The following is a 16,327-nucleotide window of genomic DNA, read 5'->3' as shown; positions in this document are numbered from 1 at the left end:
TCCCAGCTTTCAAATAAAAGAAAGAGCAAGTCTCTAGCCCTTGTAAAATCAAGATATAAGACAAAAAGCCTGCTTTCCATGTGCTTGACCAAGGCCATGGTCGACATTTGTCCATAGGGGTAAGTATGGAAGGAAGACTTGCATGTAGAATGGACTTCCTGATTCATTTTGAACCCCCTTCCCTGTGGAATAGTGACTACTGCTCATAGAAAACAGCTGAAGGCGGCCTATACTTTCTGGAAGCCTTGAGGTGGCTCCACGGTGCTGCTGCGTTGATTATACGATGTAGCAGCCACCTCGAAGCCATCGTGGGGCTTTCCAGAGAAGCTCTGCATTTTAAAAGTCAGGGACTTATCCCAGCTTTTGGAGCAAGGTGAACACGGCCCTTCCACCATCTAACCTCGCTCCATCCTTGGTGTGGAGGTATGGCCTAGTGGATGGTGAGCTGATTGGTCGCCATTCATCTAGGCAGAGGGCAGGCCCAGCCGCAGGGATCCCCACACTTTTGCTGGGCCCTGGGATTAAACTAATATTGTCTTTGTATATTGTTTTGTTTTTTAAATTTTGTATATTATCTGTTTTTATGTTTTATGGGTTTTAAATTTTGTATATCTGTTTTCTTAAATATTCAATGTTTTAATCTTTGTAAACCACCCAGAGAGAGCTATGGGGCAGTATATAAATATAATAAATAACAATAATGTCATCGCCCCGACACAGCAAAAGTGCAGGGTTTTGCCTATCGTGGTGACAGCCCACCGCTGTGCAGGCAGTACCTTGGAAAATTCAGAATTTTAGTGATTGGGCAGTACTGCGATTGGGTGGTAGCACATCCAGCATTGCCAGGTAGTCCATAGCGGTTATACCCATCTTTCTGTGAGGGAGAGTAGTGTACGACAGCACTGCAGTGTAGGCCAGAGTTATCTAGTTTGCTAGTGGACGGATATTTTTTAGGGAAATGCATTCCGGGGGTGGGGGAGGTGACTGAAATATTGAATGAAAAGGATACGTTCCTTCATTAAATAACTTCTGCATTTAATTTGCTTCTGACCTTTTAATGTTTACACTCTCCACCACCACATGTATTATATATAAACCTCAAACTCCCGATAATAGTCTATGAATCTGATGAAATGAACTATAGTTCAGGGTGGGCGGAGAGGCTCTCTCTCGATATAGGATTATTCCTCAGGATCACTTCTGTCTCGGGCTAATAATTCGCTGTTTTCTCGCACGAACGACGAGTGTTATCCGCAGCTATGTAGGCCTACGCCGCAGTAGTACTCGCTCCACCGTTTTGCGACTGGCCCTGGGTCCTCCAGTTCTTTCCCCGCATGTTGCACCTGGCTCCGGCTGGTGGACCTGGGGTTGGGTTGGGTTGAGTTCTAGTAGAAACTAGGGTGACCATATGAAAAGGAGGACAGGGCTCCCGTAGCTTTAACAGTTGTAGAGAAAAAGGATTTTCAGCAGCTGTCATTTGTATGCAGACTGCATCTGGTGAAATTCCCTTTTCATAGCAATAGTTAAAGGTGCAGGTGCCTTCCTCTCTTTTGTATCTGGTCAAGAGGGCAGGACTTCTGCAGCTTTAACTCTTAGGATGAAGACAAAATTTCACCAGCTGCTACATGCATTCAAACGACACTTGCTGAAATTCCCTTTTCTATACAACTTTAAAGATACAGGAGCCCTGTCCTCCTTTTCATATGGTCACCCTAGTAGAAACCCCCCAAACCCCCGCGTTACCCCGCCGCCAGTTCCGTCCAGTAGCTGAGACACCCAGCAGGCGGCGCTGCTGCCCCCGCCTCTCGGCCTCCCTTGGCTCCGGCTGGCTAGGAAATGACCTAAGAGGAAGCCCTCCGGGTTTACAAGCAATGGAAAGAATCCGTCTTTCTGCAGTCGCCGCCTGGCCCTGAAGCGGGTGAAAAAAGTAAGAGCCACCGCGGAGGCCGCCGTTGGGAGTTTGTCTGCTTTGGCTGGTGGCGGGGCGAATACACGGACGATGCCCATCCTGCATTTGCACTCCATGCTTGAACTGCTGCCTTTCCTGCTGCTGTTGCTGCTGTTCTTGGCTCTGGGCTTTTTCCTGATCTATCTCCAGAGACCCGAAGCAGAAACCAAAAAGAATTAGGGGTGGGGGCGCGTGGGCGGGCTCCCGGTCTCTCCCACGTAAAGATGCAGCAGGCACTCCAGTCCTGAAAGTTGGAGGCGTTTTTAAAAACAATAATCAAAGCAGGTTGGTGGCTTTTAAACCTCTGTCTTCCTTTTCTCTGGGCTGCCTCCGTTTCAGAGAGCAACTTCTTGTGTCTCTTAATATGGGTGGAGCACTCACTTCCCACCCTCCCATCCCGACTGACTTTCTTTTTTGCGTTTTTGGTCTGGATTTGAAAAGTGCCACGCGCGGATATGCTAAGTTTTGTAGGTACGTGTCAACGCTGTCTGAAAACCCGTGTTCGGCGTTCCTTCTCCAAAAGTCCCCTTCCCATTTATAGGCCAATTCCCATTTTAGGCGACTGTAAATGCTGTGAGCACACAGCAGCGCTTCATAGCTCTACATGCCCTTCCGGCCAACCTGCGCAAGTTAATGTGTGACCTGGAGTTTACCCTTGTATATCTCGGCAATTCTACCCACCCGCCCTACAACAGCAGCATACGTGTTGTGAGGGATGTGCATAAAGTTGCACATGCAGAAGTTTTGGCTAGCAGTACCATGGAAGCGGCTGATGTAACTCATGTATGTTTGTGGGAGGGGAGGTGGTTGGAATCTCCTTCACAGTTTCTGAACCCGTTGCAGTGAAGCTGCCACAAGGTGCCATTGTGACGAGTATAATAAGGCCAAAAGTCAACCTTCTAGCCTGTCGTCTTCATGATCCAGGAAAGCTGCACTCAAGACCTTTGCTGAGGTCTTGTGTGAACATAGAAAGTCCCTCTAGCCCTTACTTTGACTGGCTTCAGCTCTATAGGTTCTCATGTGAGTGCCTTTCCTAGCACTCTACTTGCCAATCAAGATCCTTCATAGCTGGAGAGGCTAGCAATTCCTTCCTGGGACCTGCTGATGTGTGCAAAGAAAGCACTCCACCACTCAACTCAAGGGCCTCTGGTGACTCAATCAGTATCTCCCCAGAAGTTAGCCCACCACTGATCAACCCACATTTCTGACCAAAGCTTAACATGCGTGGAAATCCAATTGCATGCCAGAGCAGTTGTATAACCACCTCTGCACATGGTGAACGCCAACCACCCTGCGCAGAGATAATTGACCCCAAAATAACGTTATCTTCTGCATCTGATAGGTTTTGTTCACCATGCACAGAATGCTTGTGTGACTTGTTCTGGCATGTGCAAAAACTAGGCAATCAGAGGATTAGTTTGCAAATTACCATGATTTAACTAGACTTGTTTTTCTCTCTCTCCTTCGTATATGAGGACACTTTTTACTGGGGGCAGCTGCCGTCCCCTACTTGGTATTTCATATAGTGTCACATTGTACGTTGGGAGCACCCATATCTCTGGCCTGCTCACTGGTTCTAGACAGCGATAGAAGCAGTGGAAGGCGTGGCAAGGAGGAGGAATGTGCTCACACGAGCAGTCATTTTCCATGAGTAGTGTAACAGTGGGGCTGTGAAGTCTGGTGAGACACTAGAACCTCTTCTGTAATCTACAAAACTGCAATGCAATTTTCGGGTCTATGGAATGAAAGGAATGGATTTACATGAGTGAGTGCCACTGAAGTTATACAACTTGTGTAAACAGAATTTTTTGTGTGTGTGTGAAAGTTGCTTGCAGAAATATCATAGAATAGCTATTATGAAGTATGAAAGGATAGAAAGTATTGAGAACAAGTGCTCTTATAAACATTCTGGCTTTGCATTGGTATCCATGATGGCATCCAAGGGCAGGGTGTTGGACCATGCTGAATCTAACCCGCAACCTCTACTTACCTGTGTGTCCCCCTCCCTGCTGAAATTTCTCTGTGCTTTGTCTTCAGAAGTTTGATTTACTGCATTATTCTGATGCAAGGAAAGTGGGGGCAGGATGCCAGGGACTGGTGATAAAAGGAGTCAAGATGGGGAAGGCGGTGGTCAGACAGCAAGGAGATGTAGGTGAGATGGCTAAGGAAAGTCTTTGCTGAAGATTATCCTAAAGAGAACTCTGCAGGAGGAGATGGAAATACCTTGATCAATGGAAAGGAGATGGCCTTTTCAGCCATGGCAGAAGGCACAGAGTTAGCAGCCTCTGGGGTGAATAGCAGATGAGCTTGAAAATGGAGAGCAAGAAGGGGATGCGAGATTGGCCGAGAGTTGGAGAGAACTCAGAACCTGAATGAGGCCCAAGGCTTCTTGAGTGGCATCAGCTAACTGAGAACCCAACGGTTTTCAACGTAGTTGCCCTTCTCTTTTGACTGCACACTCCCGTCTGTTTGAGTACATCTGCTGCAACTTTCCCCTGGAACTATGCCTTGTTTTGTCACCTCGCTTTTGCCTGATTGCAGCGGAAGCACATGTCACAGCTGTGGAATTCTGATGAGTGAGCAATGTGCCACTTGTTTGGCCACTTGTCCATTCAGGTTTCAGAAACTGCGCAACAGATCATTTCTTCTATTACCGAACAGGGTCAAGCAGGTAAGGCTGGATTTTATGCAAAACGAAGGCTCCCCCTCAGCTCCCGAGAGAATGGAACAGGGCGAAGTCTCTGGAGCCTATTAGAACAGGCAGGATCCTTGTCTGTGGAGATTTGTTTTTCTCTAACGACATCTTTGTTTTGAGGGGTTTGATTTCATTATACTCATTCCAGTGTGACTAGCAGAGCTGTTTTCTTGTTCTGTGGAGAACCACACGGTATGAAAGTCAGGATCAATATTACATCCTTCCCAGTCCTGAGCAAGCAATATTTTTTTATCTCTTCTCTCCTCACAGTTCCCACCAATTCAGCTGCCTCCCTGACCTAACAACCATTGAAGGAGAGAAAGAGATGGGAGACACCAGCAAAGAAGACTATAAAATTCACTCGTTTGATACAGAAATCCAGCAGTTACTGAAAACAGCCCTCAAAGGTTAGCATCTCTCACTCTCTCTTTCTCCCCCCCCCCAAACATTCGGCCCCCACATGAACAAGCATGATTCAGTGGAGAGGCTGTGGAGCTTTTGGAGGTCTGTTAACATTATAAAGGTCAGTGTGCTGCCATATGAATCTTCCCATCCCTTAAGATCTTCTTCAGTGGGCCTACTCTGAAAGTCTAACCTTTGGAGGTTAGAAGGGTGGTAAGTGGAGATAGGACCTTTTCTATAGCCCCCCCCTCCCAATTGCAGAATATTCTGCTCAAGGACAACCATCTGGTGCCTACTTAATTGATGCCAGGTTAGGACAGTTCTATTCTTTCAAGCCGGGAGATAGTCAACCAACTTGGACAACTTTAAAAGGGGATTAGCCACATGCATGGAGAATAAAGGCACAATCCTATGCATATGTTTAGACAGAAAAAAGTCCTGCAATTCCCAGCATACTGGCCGGGGCATGTTGGGAGTTGTAAGACTTTTTTTCTGTCTAAATAGGCATAGGATTGCACCCTAAGGCTATGAAGGGTTACTAGTCATGATGGCTATATGCTACCTCCACTATCAGAGGTAGTTTGCCTCTGCGCACCAGTTGCAGGGAAACATAAGTAGGACGATGCTGTTGCCCCCCCCCCCCCCCCGATTTGTGGGTTTTTCACAGGCAGATGATCGGCCACTATGTGAACAGAATGCTGGACTAAATAGACTCTTGATCTGATCCATTGTGCCTCTTCTTACATTCTTGTGTTGTTCAGCTTTTAATAATGGATATTTTGGTCTTTGACGGCTGTTTTAGGACCATTCTATTTTTTTCCTGGTTTTTGGATAGAGTTTAAAATTGTGCTTGTTCATTTATTTATTTTATGTGCATTTGTTTGTTTTCGGAGTTGGGCGGAGAAAGCTCTTATTCCAACCATGTCCCAGCTCCAAAATTCCATTTAATATGAAGTCCTCAAAGAGAGGACATATTAGATATTAAACAGAAGGTGTGCTGGGCCATGAGAATGTGTACTGGACTCTCGACCTCAGGTGAGACCAGGTGTATGTGTAAGGAGGAGGGCTTTCTCCGCTGTGGCACCCCGGTTGTGGAATGAGCTCCCCAGAGAGGTCCGCCTGGCGCCTACACTGTACTCCTTTCGTCGCCAGCTGAAGACCTTTTTATTCTCCCAGTATTTTAACACTTAATTTTAACTTAAATTTAAATTTTACTGTTTTAACTCTGTATTTTAATTTTATATCAATTTTGCTGCGTGGTTTTTATTCTGGTTGTGCTTTTTATATTGTATTGTGTATTTGTGCTTTTAACCTGTTGATTGTTTTACTATGATTTTAATTTTTGTGAACCGCCCAGAGAGCTTCGGCTATTGGGCGGTTTAGAAATGTAATAAATAAATAAATAAATAAAATATGGCATGCACGTGGCTGTCCTCGTTCAGCATGCAACATCGAGAGCACATGCTCAGCAAGTCTGAGGAAGCAGAGCCCATAGACTGCCGGTAGCACCTGAACTGCAGGGGTACAGAGCAGAGTTCCCCAAGCTGGTGCTCTCCACATGTGTTGGTCTACAACTCCTGTCATTTCTGGCCAGCATGGCCAATGGTCATGCTGGCTGGGACTTGTAGTCCAGCATATCTGGAGGGCACCAGGTTGAGGAAAGCTGGCGTAGAGGATCAATTTCCAAACATAAAACTAACAAGAACTGATAACAACACTTCAATCATAGTTAAAAAGCCAAGGAGTATTTTGTTCTTTTAGTCTAAGTTCTAAACTGAAAGGTGGTGTACAAATATTTTAAGTACATAAATACACATAAACTGGTGTGAAATCAGGTCACAGTTGTGGTTCTCCCCCCCCCAGCTCCCAAAGTATCCTGGGAATTGTAGTTTAAAGCTTCTCAAAAATACTTTGTTAGAATTCCCAGATGCTTCATAAAGGTCCCAGGTCTCCTTTGTTGGGAGGCATGGCAGTTCAAGAAGTTGGAAACAGGATTAATTCCGTGGGGCAGATACAATCCGGCTCAGCCATGGACTCCCCAAGTGTGGCCTTCAGGATGCTGCTCACCTCTGAGGCTCAGATTCCTTCCATCTTTCAAATGGAACAACAGATGTGGAGATAGTTTTGATCTATAAATTAAACATCCATCAAAAATTAAGGAATCCAGCAATAAACTATTGCTGCACAATTTAAAATGCCCAGAATGCTTGTACGTTTGTTTCAAGGTGCTACTGAGAGTGTTGTCTCTTCTTCTGCAGACCCCAGCAGCGTGGATCTGGAGAAAGTGGCCAATGTAATTGTGGACCAGTCCCTCAAAGACTGTGTGTTCAGCAAAGAGGCCGGGCGCATCTGCTACACCATCATCCAGGTGGGAGCATCCTGTATTTTGAAAGTTGGTAGTTTGTTCAGCACTGTTAACTGTGGGTCACTACACTGCAGATTCTATTGGTAGACACACAACTTACTTCTCATGGATGTGGCTGTAAAGGATAAACATAAATCACATCTCACCATGAATCTACAGATCCAATAATGTGATACCCCCTTGCCCTCTGGATATTTGTAGCCCCCAAAGCACAAAACTAATAGAGAATGTGGTTCCCAAAAGCTTCTCCAAAATGTCAGTCCTTATTTATTTATTTATTTATTTATTTATTTATTACATTTCTATACTGCCCAATAGCTGGAGCTCTCTGGGCGGTTCACAAAAATTAAAAACATTCAAAGTATAAAACAAAAGTATAAAGCCATAATATGCTTTGCCCTCAGCTCCCCCCCCCCCCCCGAGATGGTTGTTGACATTCAAACTCCTCCTCTCCCCTCCCCCCCATTGTGGTTAGTCCTTGGGCTAACAGAGGTTCTGCACCCCTGTTCTAAAAGGATTGCTATTTAAGGGCTCCTCTAAATGAGTGATTTATTGCACGCTCATGGCCACTCATGGAAGGTTTTGGGTTCATTACATGACGTCATCAATGACCAGAAGGTCTCCCTCTGTATCCCCTGGAAATCCCGCTATGAAAAGAAGCACTTTTAATGTTGTAATATACTAGATGACAGTGTCTCAATAGAAGTGAAGGGAGGGGTTATTCAAAGCATGTGGTTGCCCTTCTCCACCCATGTAATGTTAGGGTGACCATATGAAAAGGAGGACGGGGCTCCTGTATCTTTAACAGTTGCATAGAAAAGGGGAATTTCAGCAGGTGTCATTTGTGTATATGGAGAACCTGGTGAAATTTCCTCTTCATCACAACAGTTATTATTATTATTATTTATTTATATAGCACCATCAATGTACATGGTGCTATATAAATAAATAATAATAATAATAATAACTGTTGTGATGAAGAGGAAATTTCACCAGGTTCTCCATATACACAAATGACACCTGTAGAGTGACCAGATTTAAAAGAGGACAGGGCACCTGCAGCTTTAACTGTTGTGATGAATAAGAAATTTCACCAGGTTCTCCATATACACAAATGACAACTGTACAACTATACAAATACAACTGTTAAAGATACAGGAGCCCTGTCCTCCTTTTCATATGGTCACCCTATGTAATGCAGCCCATAACAATCATGCAAAAGAATCAGGAAGCACAAAGCTCCGTGTAAGCAACTTAATGTAGAGATGCTCTAAATGTCCTAGTCCTCTTTCTTTTCTTCTCTCTTTAACTCTTTTGAAATATATTTTCTTTGTGATTGATGGAAGGATAAGAGATAGGTTATGGCATGCTAACCTTTTTGGGAATCAACAATAATGCAAGTGAAGAACCTAACATTGTGTACACACAGAGAGACACATGGAGCCTGTAGGTTGCATAAAAGCAGTTCTGGATGTGCATGTTGTTCATCTTGGCTCTACCACCAGCCATGCTTCCTTTCCTGCAGATGGAGCTTTGTTTAACCTGTCCTGCTGAATATGTTGGGTATCCAGCCTAGCTGAGAGGATAGAAGGTGAATTTATCCCTTCAACTACAGCCCAAGCTTGGTGAGCAAAACTCATTAACAACCCATGTAAAGTTTTGCCTCCCACTACACTCTGTGCACGTATAGGCTCATCACGCCAGATCTTTTTCTGTGCAGTGGTGGGGTTTGACTATTTATTTATTATTTATTTATTTATTACATTTTTATACCGCCCAATAGCCGAAGCTCTCTGGGCGGTTCACAAAAATTAAAACCACAGTAAAACACCCAACAGGTTAAAACACAATTACGAAATACAGTATAAAAAGCACAACCAGGAAAAAACCACACAGCAAAGTTGATATAAGATTAAAATACAGAGTTAAAACAGTAAAATTTAAATTTAAGTTAAAATTAAGTGTTAAAATACTGAGTGAATAAAAAGGTCTTCAGCTGGCGACGAAAGCAGTACAGTGTAGGCACCAGGCGGACCTCTCTGGGGAGCTCATTCCACAACCGGGGTGCCACAGCGGAGAAAGCCCTCCTCCTAGTAGCCACCTGCCTCACTTCCTTTGGCAGGGGCTCACGGAGAAGGGCCCCTGTAGATGATCTTAAGGTCCGGGCAGGTACATATGGGAGGAGGCGTTCCTTCAGATAACCTGGCCCCAAACCGTTTAGGGCTTTAAATGTCAATACCAGCACTTTGAATTGGGCCTGGACCTGGACTGGCAGCCAATGAAGCTGGAAAAGGACTGGCATAATGTGATCTCGCCGGCCAGTCCCTGTTAATAACCTTGCTGCCCTATTTTGTACCAGCTGAAGCTTCCGGACCGTTTTCAAAGGCAGCCCCACGTATAACGCATTGCAGTAATCCAAGCGAGAGGTTATCAGAGCATGGATAACTGTAGCTAGGCTATCTCTGTCCAGATAAGGGCATAGTTGGTATATCAACCTAAGCTGATAAAAGGTGCTCTTTGCCACTGAGTTCACCTGTGCCTCAAGTGACAGTTCTGGATCCAAGAGCACCCCCAAACTACGGACCCGATCCTTTAGGGGGAGTGGAACCCCGTCCAGGACAGGGCAAACATCACCTCGCCGGACAGATGAACCACCCGCTAACAGTACCTCCGTCTTGTCTGGATTGAGTCTCAGTTTGTTAGCCCTCATCCAGTCCATTACCGTGCCCAGGCACTGGTTCAGAACAGTCACTGCCTCACCTGGGTTTGATGAAAAGGAAAGGTAGAGCTGGGTATCATCCGCATATTGATGACACCTCAGTCCACTAGCATGAGGAAGATAAAAAAGACACCTGTTGCTACAACTAAGGTTGCCTAGAAGAGCATCTTTCTGGGCTTCACATCTATGCCTTTGTCACAGGCGGAGAGCAAACAGGTGGGCCAGAGCGTCTTCCGGCGAGGCCTCCTGAACCGACTGCAGCAGGAGTATAAGGACCGTGACGAACTGCGGGCTCAGTCCCTCCAGGCATGGATCTGCTTCGTCACCTTTATCTGCAACATCTTTGACTACCTGAGGGTAAGGGGACGATGTTGAAAATGGGTTATTTCTCGTTGCTCGTGTCTCTGGATCAAACTTCAGAGCTCGTATAGCACTGCTTATACAGTCTCTCTCTTTTTTTTTAATACAGTCTTTTTAAATTATGCTCCCAGTTTAAATCTGCTCCCAGAGAGGAAAAGGAGACCCATTGTTGTTGAGTAAGGCTGCTGTAAATCTGAAACAGTGCAATTCTACGCATATACTCAAGAGTAAGTCCCATTGAATTCATTGGGGCTTGCTTCCAGATAAGTATAGCCAGGGTGCAGAACCTCAGGCCTGGGGTCCCAATCCAGCCCTCTGGGGTTCCCCAGAGAACCACATTTGGGGTTTCCTGGCTTTTGTACAGTTCTCTCCTTCTGCCCTTCTGAAAGATTGAAAGTGTCTCCCAAAAGCTGAGTTAATGGCAGGATGGGCTCTAAGCTAAGACATGCCCCACCTCCCACCCTGGTGCGCTTCTCTGAAATGGCATTGGGCCCTCGGGCGGAAAGGCTTGACAGGTTCATAGGATTATAGCTTTAATCTGGCAGCAGCCGCCTTTGTCTATTAAAGGGGAAGCAGATTCTTATCATCTGGCTTGGCGCTGTTCCTGCTGAGGGTGAGGACGGGGCTTCTCTTCCTCTCTAGGAGGTTCCTGGCATCCCGGTCATGGATATGGACATTCTCCACACAACCCAAAAGGTTCACACCGCAAGCTGTCCTAGCTGTTTTAGCTGGACGTCTTTCAGAAGCAGCCTCCCATGAGGGTCAACTAATACGTAGTTCAGCCTGTACTGTTACCTTCTAGCTCAGGGTGCCTCTTTAAGTGCAGCGGCTCTCCGCACATACAGAGAACTCATCCTCATGGACACGCACTGGACACTTGAAGGAGGTGGTGCACACTCCTGCAGCCCCACAAACCCCTCCATGCATTCATTGAATGTATGGACGGGGTTGCACGGACACCCCTACAATAGCAAAGCACTCCATGACACAGGCTCCTCCAACCTGGGTCCCTCCAGTTGTTTTGGACTACAACATGCATCAGCCCCGGCCAGCATGGCCGATGATTAAAGATGATGGGAGTGGTAGGCGAAAACATCTGGAGGGGCCCAGGTAGGGCAAGGCTGCCGTGGCACCTTCAAGGTTAACAAAAGTATTGCGGCACGAATTTTTGCAGGCCAAAAGCTGCTTCGTCAGATGCCTGCATTGTAATCATGCACCTGAGGCAGCAGGGTTCTATGCAAGCCTTCCCCAACCTGGCACTCTCCAGATGTGTTGGACTGCAACTCCCATCATTCCCAGCCAGCAAGGAAGTTGCTATCCAATGCTTCTGGAAAGTACCAGCTTAGGAAAGGCTGCTCTAAGCCAACGAAACCTCACCCCAGAATACATTTGTTCGCCTTGAAGGAGCCACAGAACTCTGTTGTTTTCTTTGCAACAGACTTAACTCATCTCTTCTCTTGGAACTTTTGGGGGAGGCCTTCAAAAAAATCCCGAAGTTGGCTTTTTAGCAGATAAGGCTGCATATCAATGTTAATCATGGGTCCGTTGCCTATTCACAGGTCAACAACATGCCCATGATGGCACTGGTGAACCCAGTTTATGATTGCCTCTTCCGACTGGCACAGCCGGACAGCCTGAGGAAAGAGGAAGAGGTGAGTGTTGTCAGGGATGAGAGCAGTTTGACCCTGCAGAAACACAGCTGTGGAAGGTAGACAGTGTAGAGGGACTTTAGAGGGTGTCTGATCTTTTGAGGGCGCTTGAAGAGACTGTACAGGAGCCAGAGTGGTGATGTAGGGAAGATTAGGACAGGTTGTTAGTGCCAGCAACAACAAAAAAGTGGTTGGGAAAGAGACCAGCTACTAACACTGGGAAGTGAAGGCAATAGTTCCTCTCTATTCGGCCTCATCTTGAGTATTGTGTCCAGTTCTGGGCACCACACTTCAAGAAGGATGCAGACAAGCTGGAGCGTGTTCAGAGGAGGGCAACCAGGATGATCAGGGGTCTGGGAACAAAGCCCTATGAGGAGAGACTGAAAGAACTGGGCATGTTTAGTCTGGAGAAGAGAAGATTGAGGGGAGACATGGTAGCACTCTTCAAATACTTGAAAGGTTGTAACACAGAGGAGGGCCAGGATCTCTTCTTGATCCTCCCAGAGTACAGGACAAGGAATAATGGCCTCAAGTTACAGGAAGCTAGATTCTGATTGGACATCAGGAAAAACTTGCTGTTAGAGCAGTACGAAAATGTAAGCAATTGCCTAGGGAGGCCGTGGGCTCTCCCACACCAGAGGCCTTCAAAATGCAGCTAGACAGCCATCTGTCAGGGATGCTTTAAGGTGGATTCCTGCATTGAGCAGGGGGGGTTGGACTTGATGGCCTTATAGGCCCCTTCCAACTCTACTAATCTATGATTCCGTGATAATTTATTCTCAAAGGCCCTCTGCTGTTCCATATCCCCATACATGCTGATGGCATTGCAGACTAAAAGAGCCTTCCCAAAGGGACTGGCGCCTTTGCATAGGAGAAGCAAGGCCCGCTTTTTCGCCATCCTTCTCTTCGGGTTTAAGGTGAAGCTCTCAACACAAGACATTTCCTTGCAGCGAAGGCCTCACAGGGAGTGAGTGTGTGTGTGTTTCCTTTCTTTCCATTGAGGTGGACTGCCTGGTGCTGCAGCTGCACCGCATTGGCGAACAGCTGGAGAAGATGAACACCCAGCGGATGGATGAGCTCTTTTCCCTCCTGCGAGACGGCTTCCTTCTGCAGGAGGGCGTCAGCTCCCTCTCTCAGCTGCTGCTGCTGGAGATCATTGAGTTCCGGGCCGCTGACTGGAAAATGACAGATGCGGCACAGAAGTACTATTACAGCGAGGTCACCGACTGAACGGTCAGTTGCCAGCACGCTGTGCCGCATTTGAATTGCCACCCCGACTCCTTTCACCAGCAAATTTCATACAAAACAAAGCTGCAATTCTTTTTCACGCTTTTCGTCTAGCACTTTTCTTGAACCTAGGACGTACAGTGTGCTCCCCCGATAGCTCTTTTGCGCTGGGTAACGGCTGGCTGCAACTGAGGAGCTGGGAGGGCCGTTTGATTGGGGTTGGGGGGGGGATTGGTAGCAGAGAGGCTAGCCTTCTGCAACTGCTGCTCTCGCTGTGTTGCACTAAATAGGGGCCTGTATGAATCACTGCCGCGTGATGGACTGGCATTTTACACAGGGTTGCTGCCTCTCCTTACTTACATGTGCTAAACTTTAATGGATGCAGCCTAGAAAGCAAAGAGACAGAGCTTTCAAACCAGCCTGATCATAACCTTAATTTACGTACAAAATTATGCATGGTGTGGACAACGTCGATAGGGAGACATTTTTCTCCCTCTCTCAAAATACTAGAACCTGGGGTCATCCCAGGAAGCTGTCTGGATGGAGATTCAGGACAGATAAAAGGAAGTACTTCTTCACACAGCGCATAGTTAAATTATGGAACTCACTACCACAGGATGTAGTGATGGCCACCAATTTGGATGGCTTTAAAAGGGGGTTGGATAAATTCCTGGAGGAGAAGGCTATCAATGGCTACTAGTCCTGATGGCTATATGCTACCTCCATATCAGAAGCGGTAAGCCTGTGTGCGCCAGTTGCTGGGGATCATGGGTGGGAGGGTGCTGTTGCACCGTGTCCTGCTTGTTGGTCCCTGGTCGACAACTGGTTGGCCTCTGTGTAAACAGTGCTGGACTAGATGGACCCTCGGTCTGATCCAGCATGGCACTTATGTTCTTACTCTGGAAGGACAGACAGTGAGAATGTCTCACTCTCCAGCCTGTATTTGCAGTTTGCTATTTTTCAGCTGCGGTGGTGCGGTGGAGACCTTTCAGCCCGAGACCTGAATTCAATTTCAGAGAAGCTCAGGCAGGGTTGGGGGCACATTCCAGTGTTGGGTGGGACCAAAAATATATTTAAAAGTGTAGCATCAAGCTCTTACTGCCAGTAACCTTAGGAAAGGCATTTCAGCCTTTTAGAATGGGGAAAAAGCCAGGGGGAAAGCTTGGAACCTACCAAGGCATCTGTGGTCAGGGGAAAGCAGGCATAGCCATCTGGGGACCCTCGGAGAGCTGGATTGGGACCCCAGGAGAGCCAGATTTGTCCCGCGGGCCTAAGGTTCCCCACCCATTCTATAGTTTCTCAGTCTTCCGTAGCTGAACTCAGTTTGCCCTTCCGTTGAGAAGGGAAGGTGATTCCGCAATCCAAGCACAAGCAGAGAATTTCGGTTTGCTACCTTGTAACTCACTTTTGGGTGCTCTGTATCCCAGCTGCTGTGGAACATGAGCAAGGGGGTGCTCTTACTCTCACCTCCTGCTGGTGGCCTTCCCACGGGCATCTGGTTGGCCACTGTGGGAAAGAGGACGCTGAGCTCAGTAGGCCTTTGGTTGGGTCCAGCAGGGCTCTTCTAATGTTCTCAGGAGTCTTTTTTTGCCCCACTTGTCCTGGCTGTGTGGACAACCTGACCGCTGTCCTGAAATCAAAAGATGCTTTATTTGTGCGGCAGTGTTACTTCTCAAGGGCAGAAGGTTTCATCGGTTTACCGCACTTCCTACTTCTTGTCAAAAAGCAGGCAGGTTTTTAAAAATGTCTGGTCACTTCAAATTTGCAAGCACGAATGGGAATATCTAACAGATTCTCATTAGGTTAAAAATATGCATTGTTTCCACCAACGAATGGCATCACTGGGAGTGCTGCTCTTTTGCTTGGCTTTTCCGTTGGAAAATAAGTTGCCTGAAAACTGAAATTCCAAGTATGCTTAGAGCTACACTTTCAGCAATATGGGGTTCAGGCCTGCCAGGACTGTACACCCTTAGACTGTAAGTTCGAATGCTTCCTGATGCAACCAAAACACCCCTCCCTGCATACAGAAAACTAGCATGGCAGGGAAATGATCAAGGCTAGAACCCTTCCCTTTGCCATGCTAGCATGGCACAAGCAAAGAGGTTTTGATGGAGCGCGTTCAGTCATGTCACTCCCAAGCGGCAGCATTCAGATGTGGGACACTCCCTAGAGGGCTGAATAAGTTTGGATATTTCCAAGAAAGTACACTCAGGATTGGGTGAGGGGCAGCCTTTTCCTCTACTTCTTGCCTTTACAGTAACAATCCTGATAAATTGCTTAGATTTTTTTAGATTCTTAAGGGGCTATGCAGAGATCAGGAGACAACTTTCCTGACAATGGTCTAGTTTAATCATAGGGCGTTCCCCACTGTAAAAGCTGTTGTCCAGCTTCTGGTTCTACAAGTGGTGCTCAATGTTGCTGGAAAGGAATGCTGGTGTTTGTGGACTCCAGCTGACAATTCAGCAGGACTTTCCTTTTAAAAAAGAGAAAAAAGAATGCCATTATGAGTATATGGATCTTTCTATAGCTGCAGGAGGGTGGTACGCAAATGCTTTCAACCTGCAGCCCTCAATGTGCTCTATTCCTTTCTTTCCCCTCTCCTGGCCAGCTCAGGTGTAACTAACAGCTAAGGCAGTGCCTTCTCCCCTATAGGCGGTGTGAAGCCAACATACTGTTCCAAAGCCTCAGACCACAGCAGAATTATTCCCTGGAGAACATGTAACTACAAACGGATTTTGTAACTTTTTTACAATAGCTCCTCTGAACTACAGTATTGTACATTTCTGTTAAAAAGGTTGGTTCTCTTTGGGATTTTTTTTAAATAAACATTTTACACATCCACCTATGCTCTCTCTTTTCCATCCATCAAGGAGCTATACTAGATGAAAGGTTTCTTTATGGCAGGGCTGTATAAGTAGTCATTTAGCTGGGTGAGCATGAATTGTTTCTAGATGACCAGGAA

General features: G+C 46.5%; 1 protein-coding gene across 4 annotated transcripts; it reads left to right on the top strand.

The window, feature by feature from the left end:
• Positions 1–1,854: 1,854 nt before the first annotated feature.
• MIF4GD (MIF4G domain containing) lies at positions 1,855–16,206 on the top strand. 4 transcript variants are annotated; one of them, XM_063120300.1, is made up of 7 exons: positions 1,855–1,927; positions 4,914–5,050; positions 7,304–7,413; positions 10,331–10,486; positions 12,049–12,141; positions 13,141–13,371; positions 16,018–16,206. In XM_063120300.1, exons 2-6 carry the CDS (start codon positions 4,969–4,971, stop codon positions 13,366–13,368), a joined length of 669 nt encoding a protein of 222 aa, XP_062976370.1. In that variant the 5' UTR covers positions 1,855–1,927; positions 4,914–4,968; the 3' UTR covers positions 13,369–13,371; positions 16,018–16,206. The 4 variants fall into 4 exon arrangements, with proteins under 4 accessions (XP_062976370.1, XP_062976371.1, XP_062976372.1 ...); XM_063120301.1 differs by lacking the exon at positions 1,855–1,927 and adding an exon at positions 1,940–2,233; XM_063120302.1 differs by lacking the exon at positions 1,855–1,927 and adding an exon at positions 2,710–2,731.
• Positions 16,207–16,327: the final 121 nt, after the last annotated feature.

The sequence above is a fragment of the Elgaria multicarinata genome, chromosome 3 (assembly GCF_023053635.1).
Source record: "Elgaria multicarinata webbii isolate HBS135686 ecotype San Diego chromosome 3, rElgMul1.1.pri, whole genome shotgun sequence".
NCBI lineage: Eukaryota > Metazoa > Chordata > Lepidosauria > Squamata > Anguidae > Elgaria > Elgaria multicarinata.
Note: the sequence above shows the minus strand (reverse complement) of the source record. Positions and strands in the feature narration are given on the sequence as shown.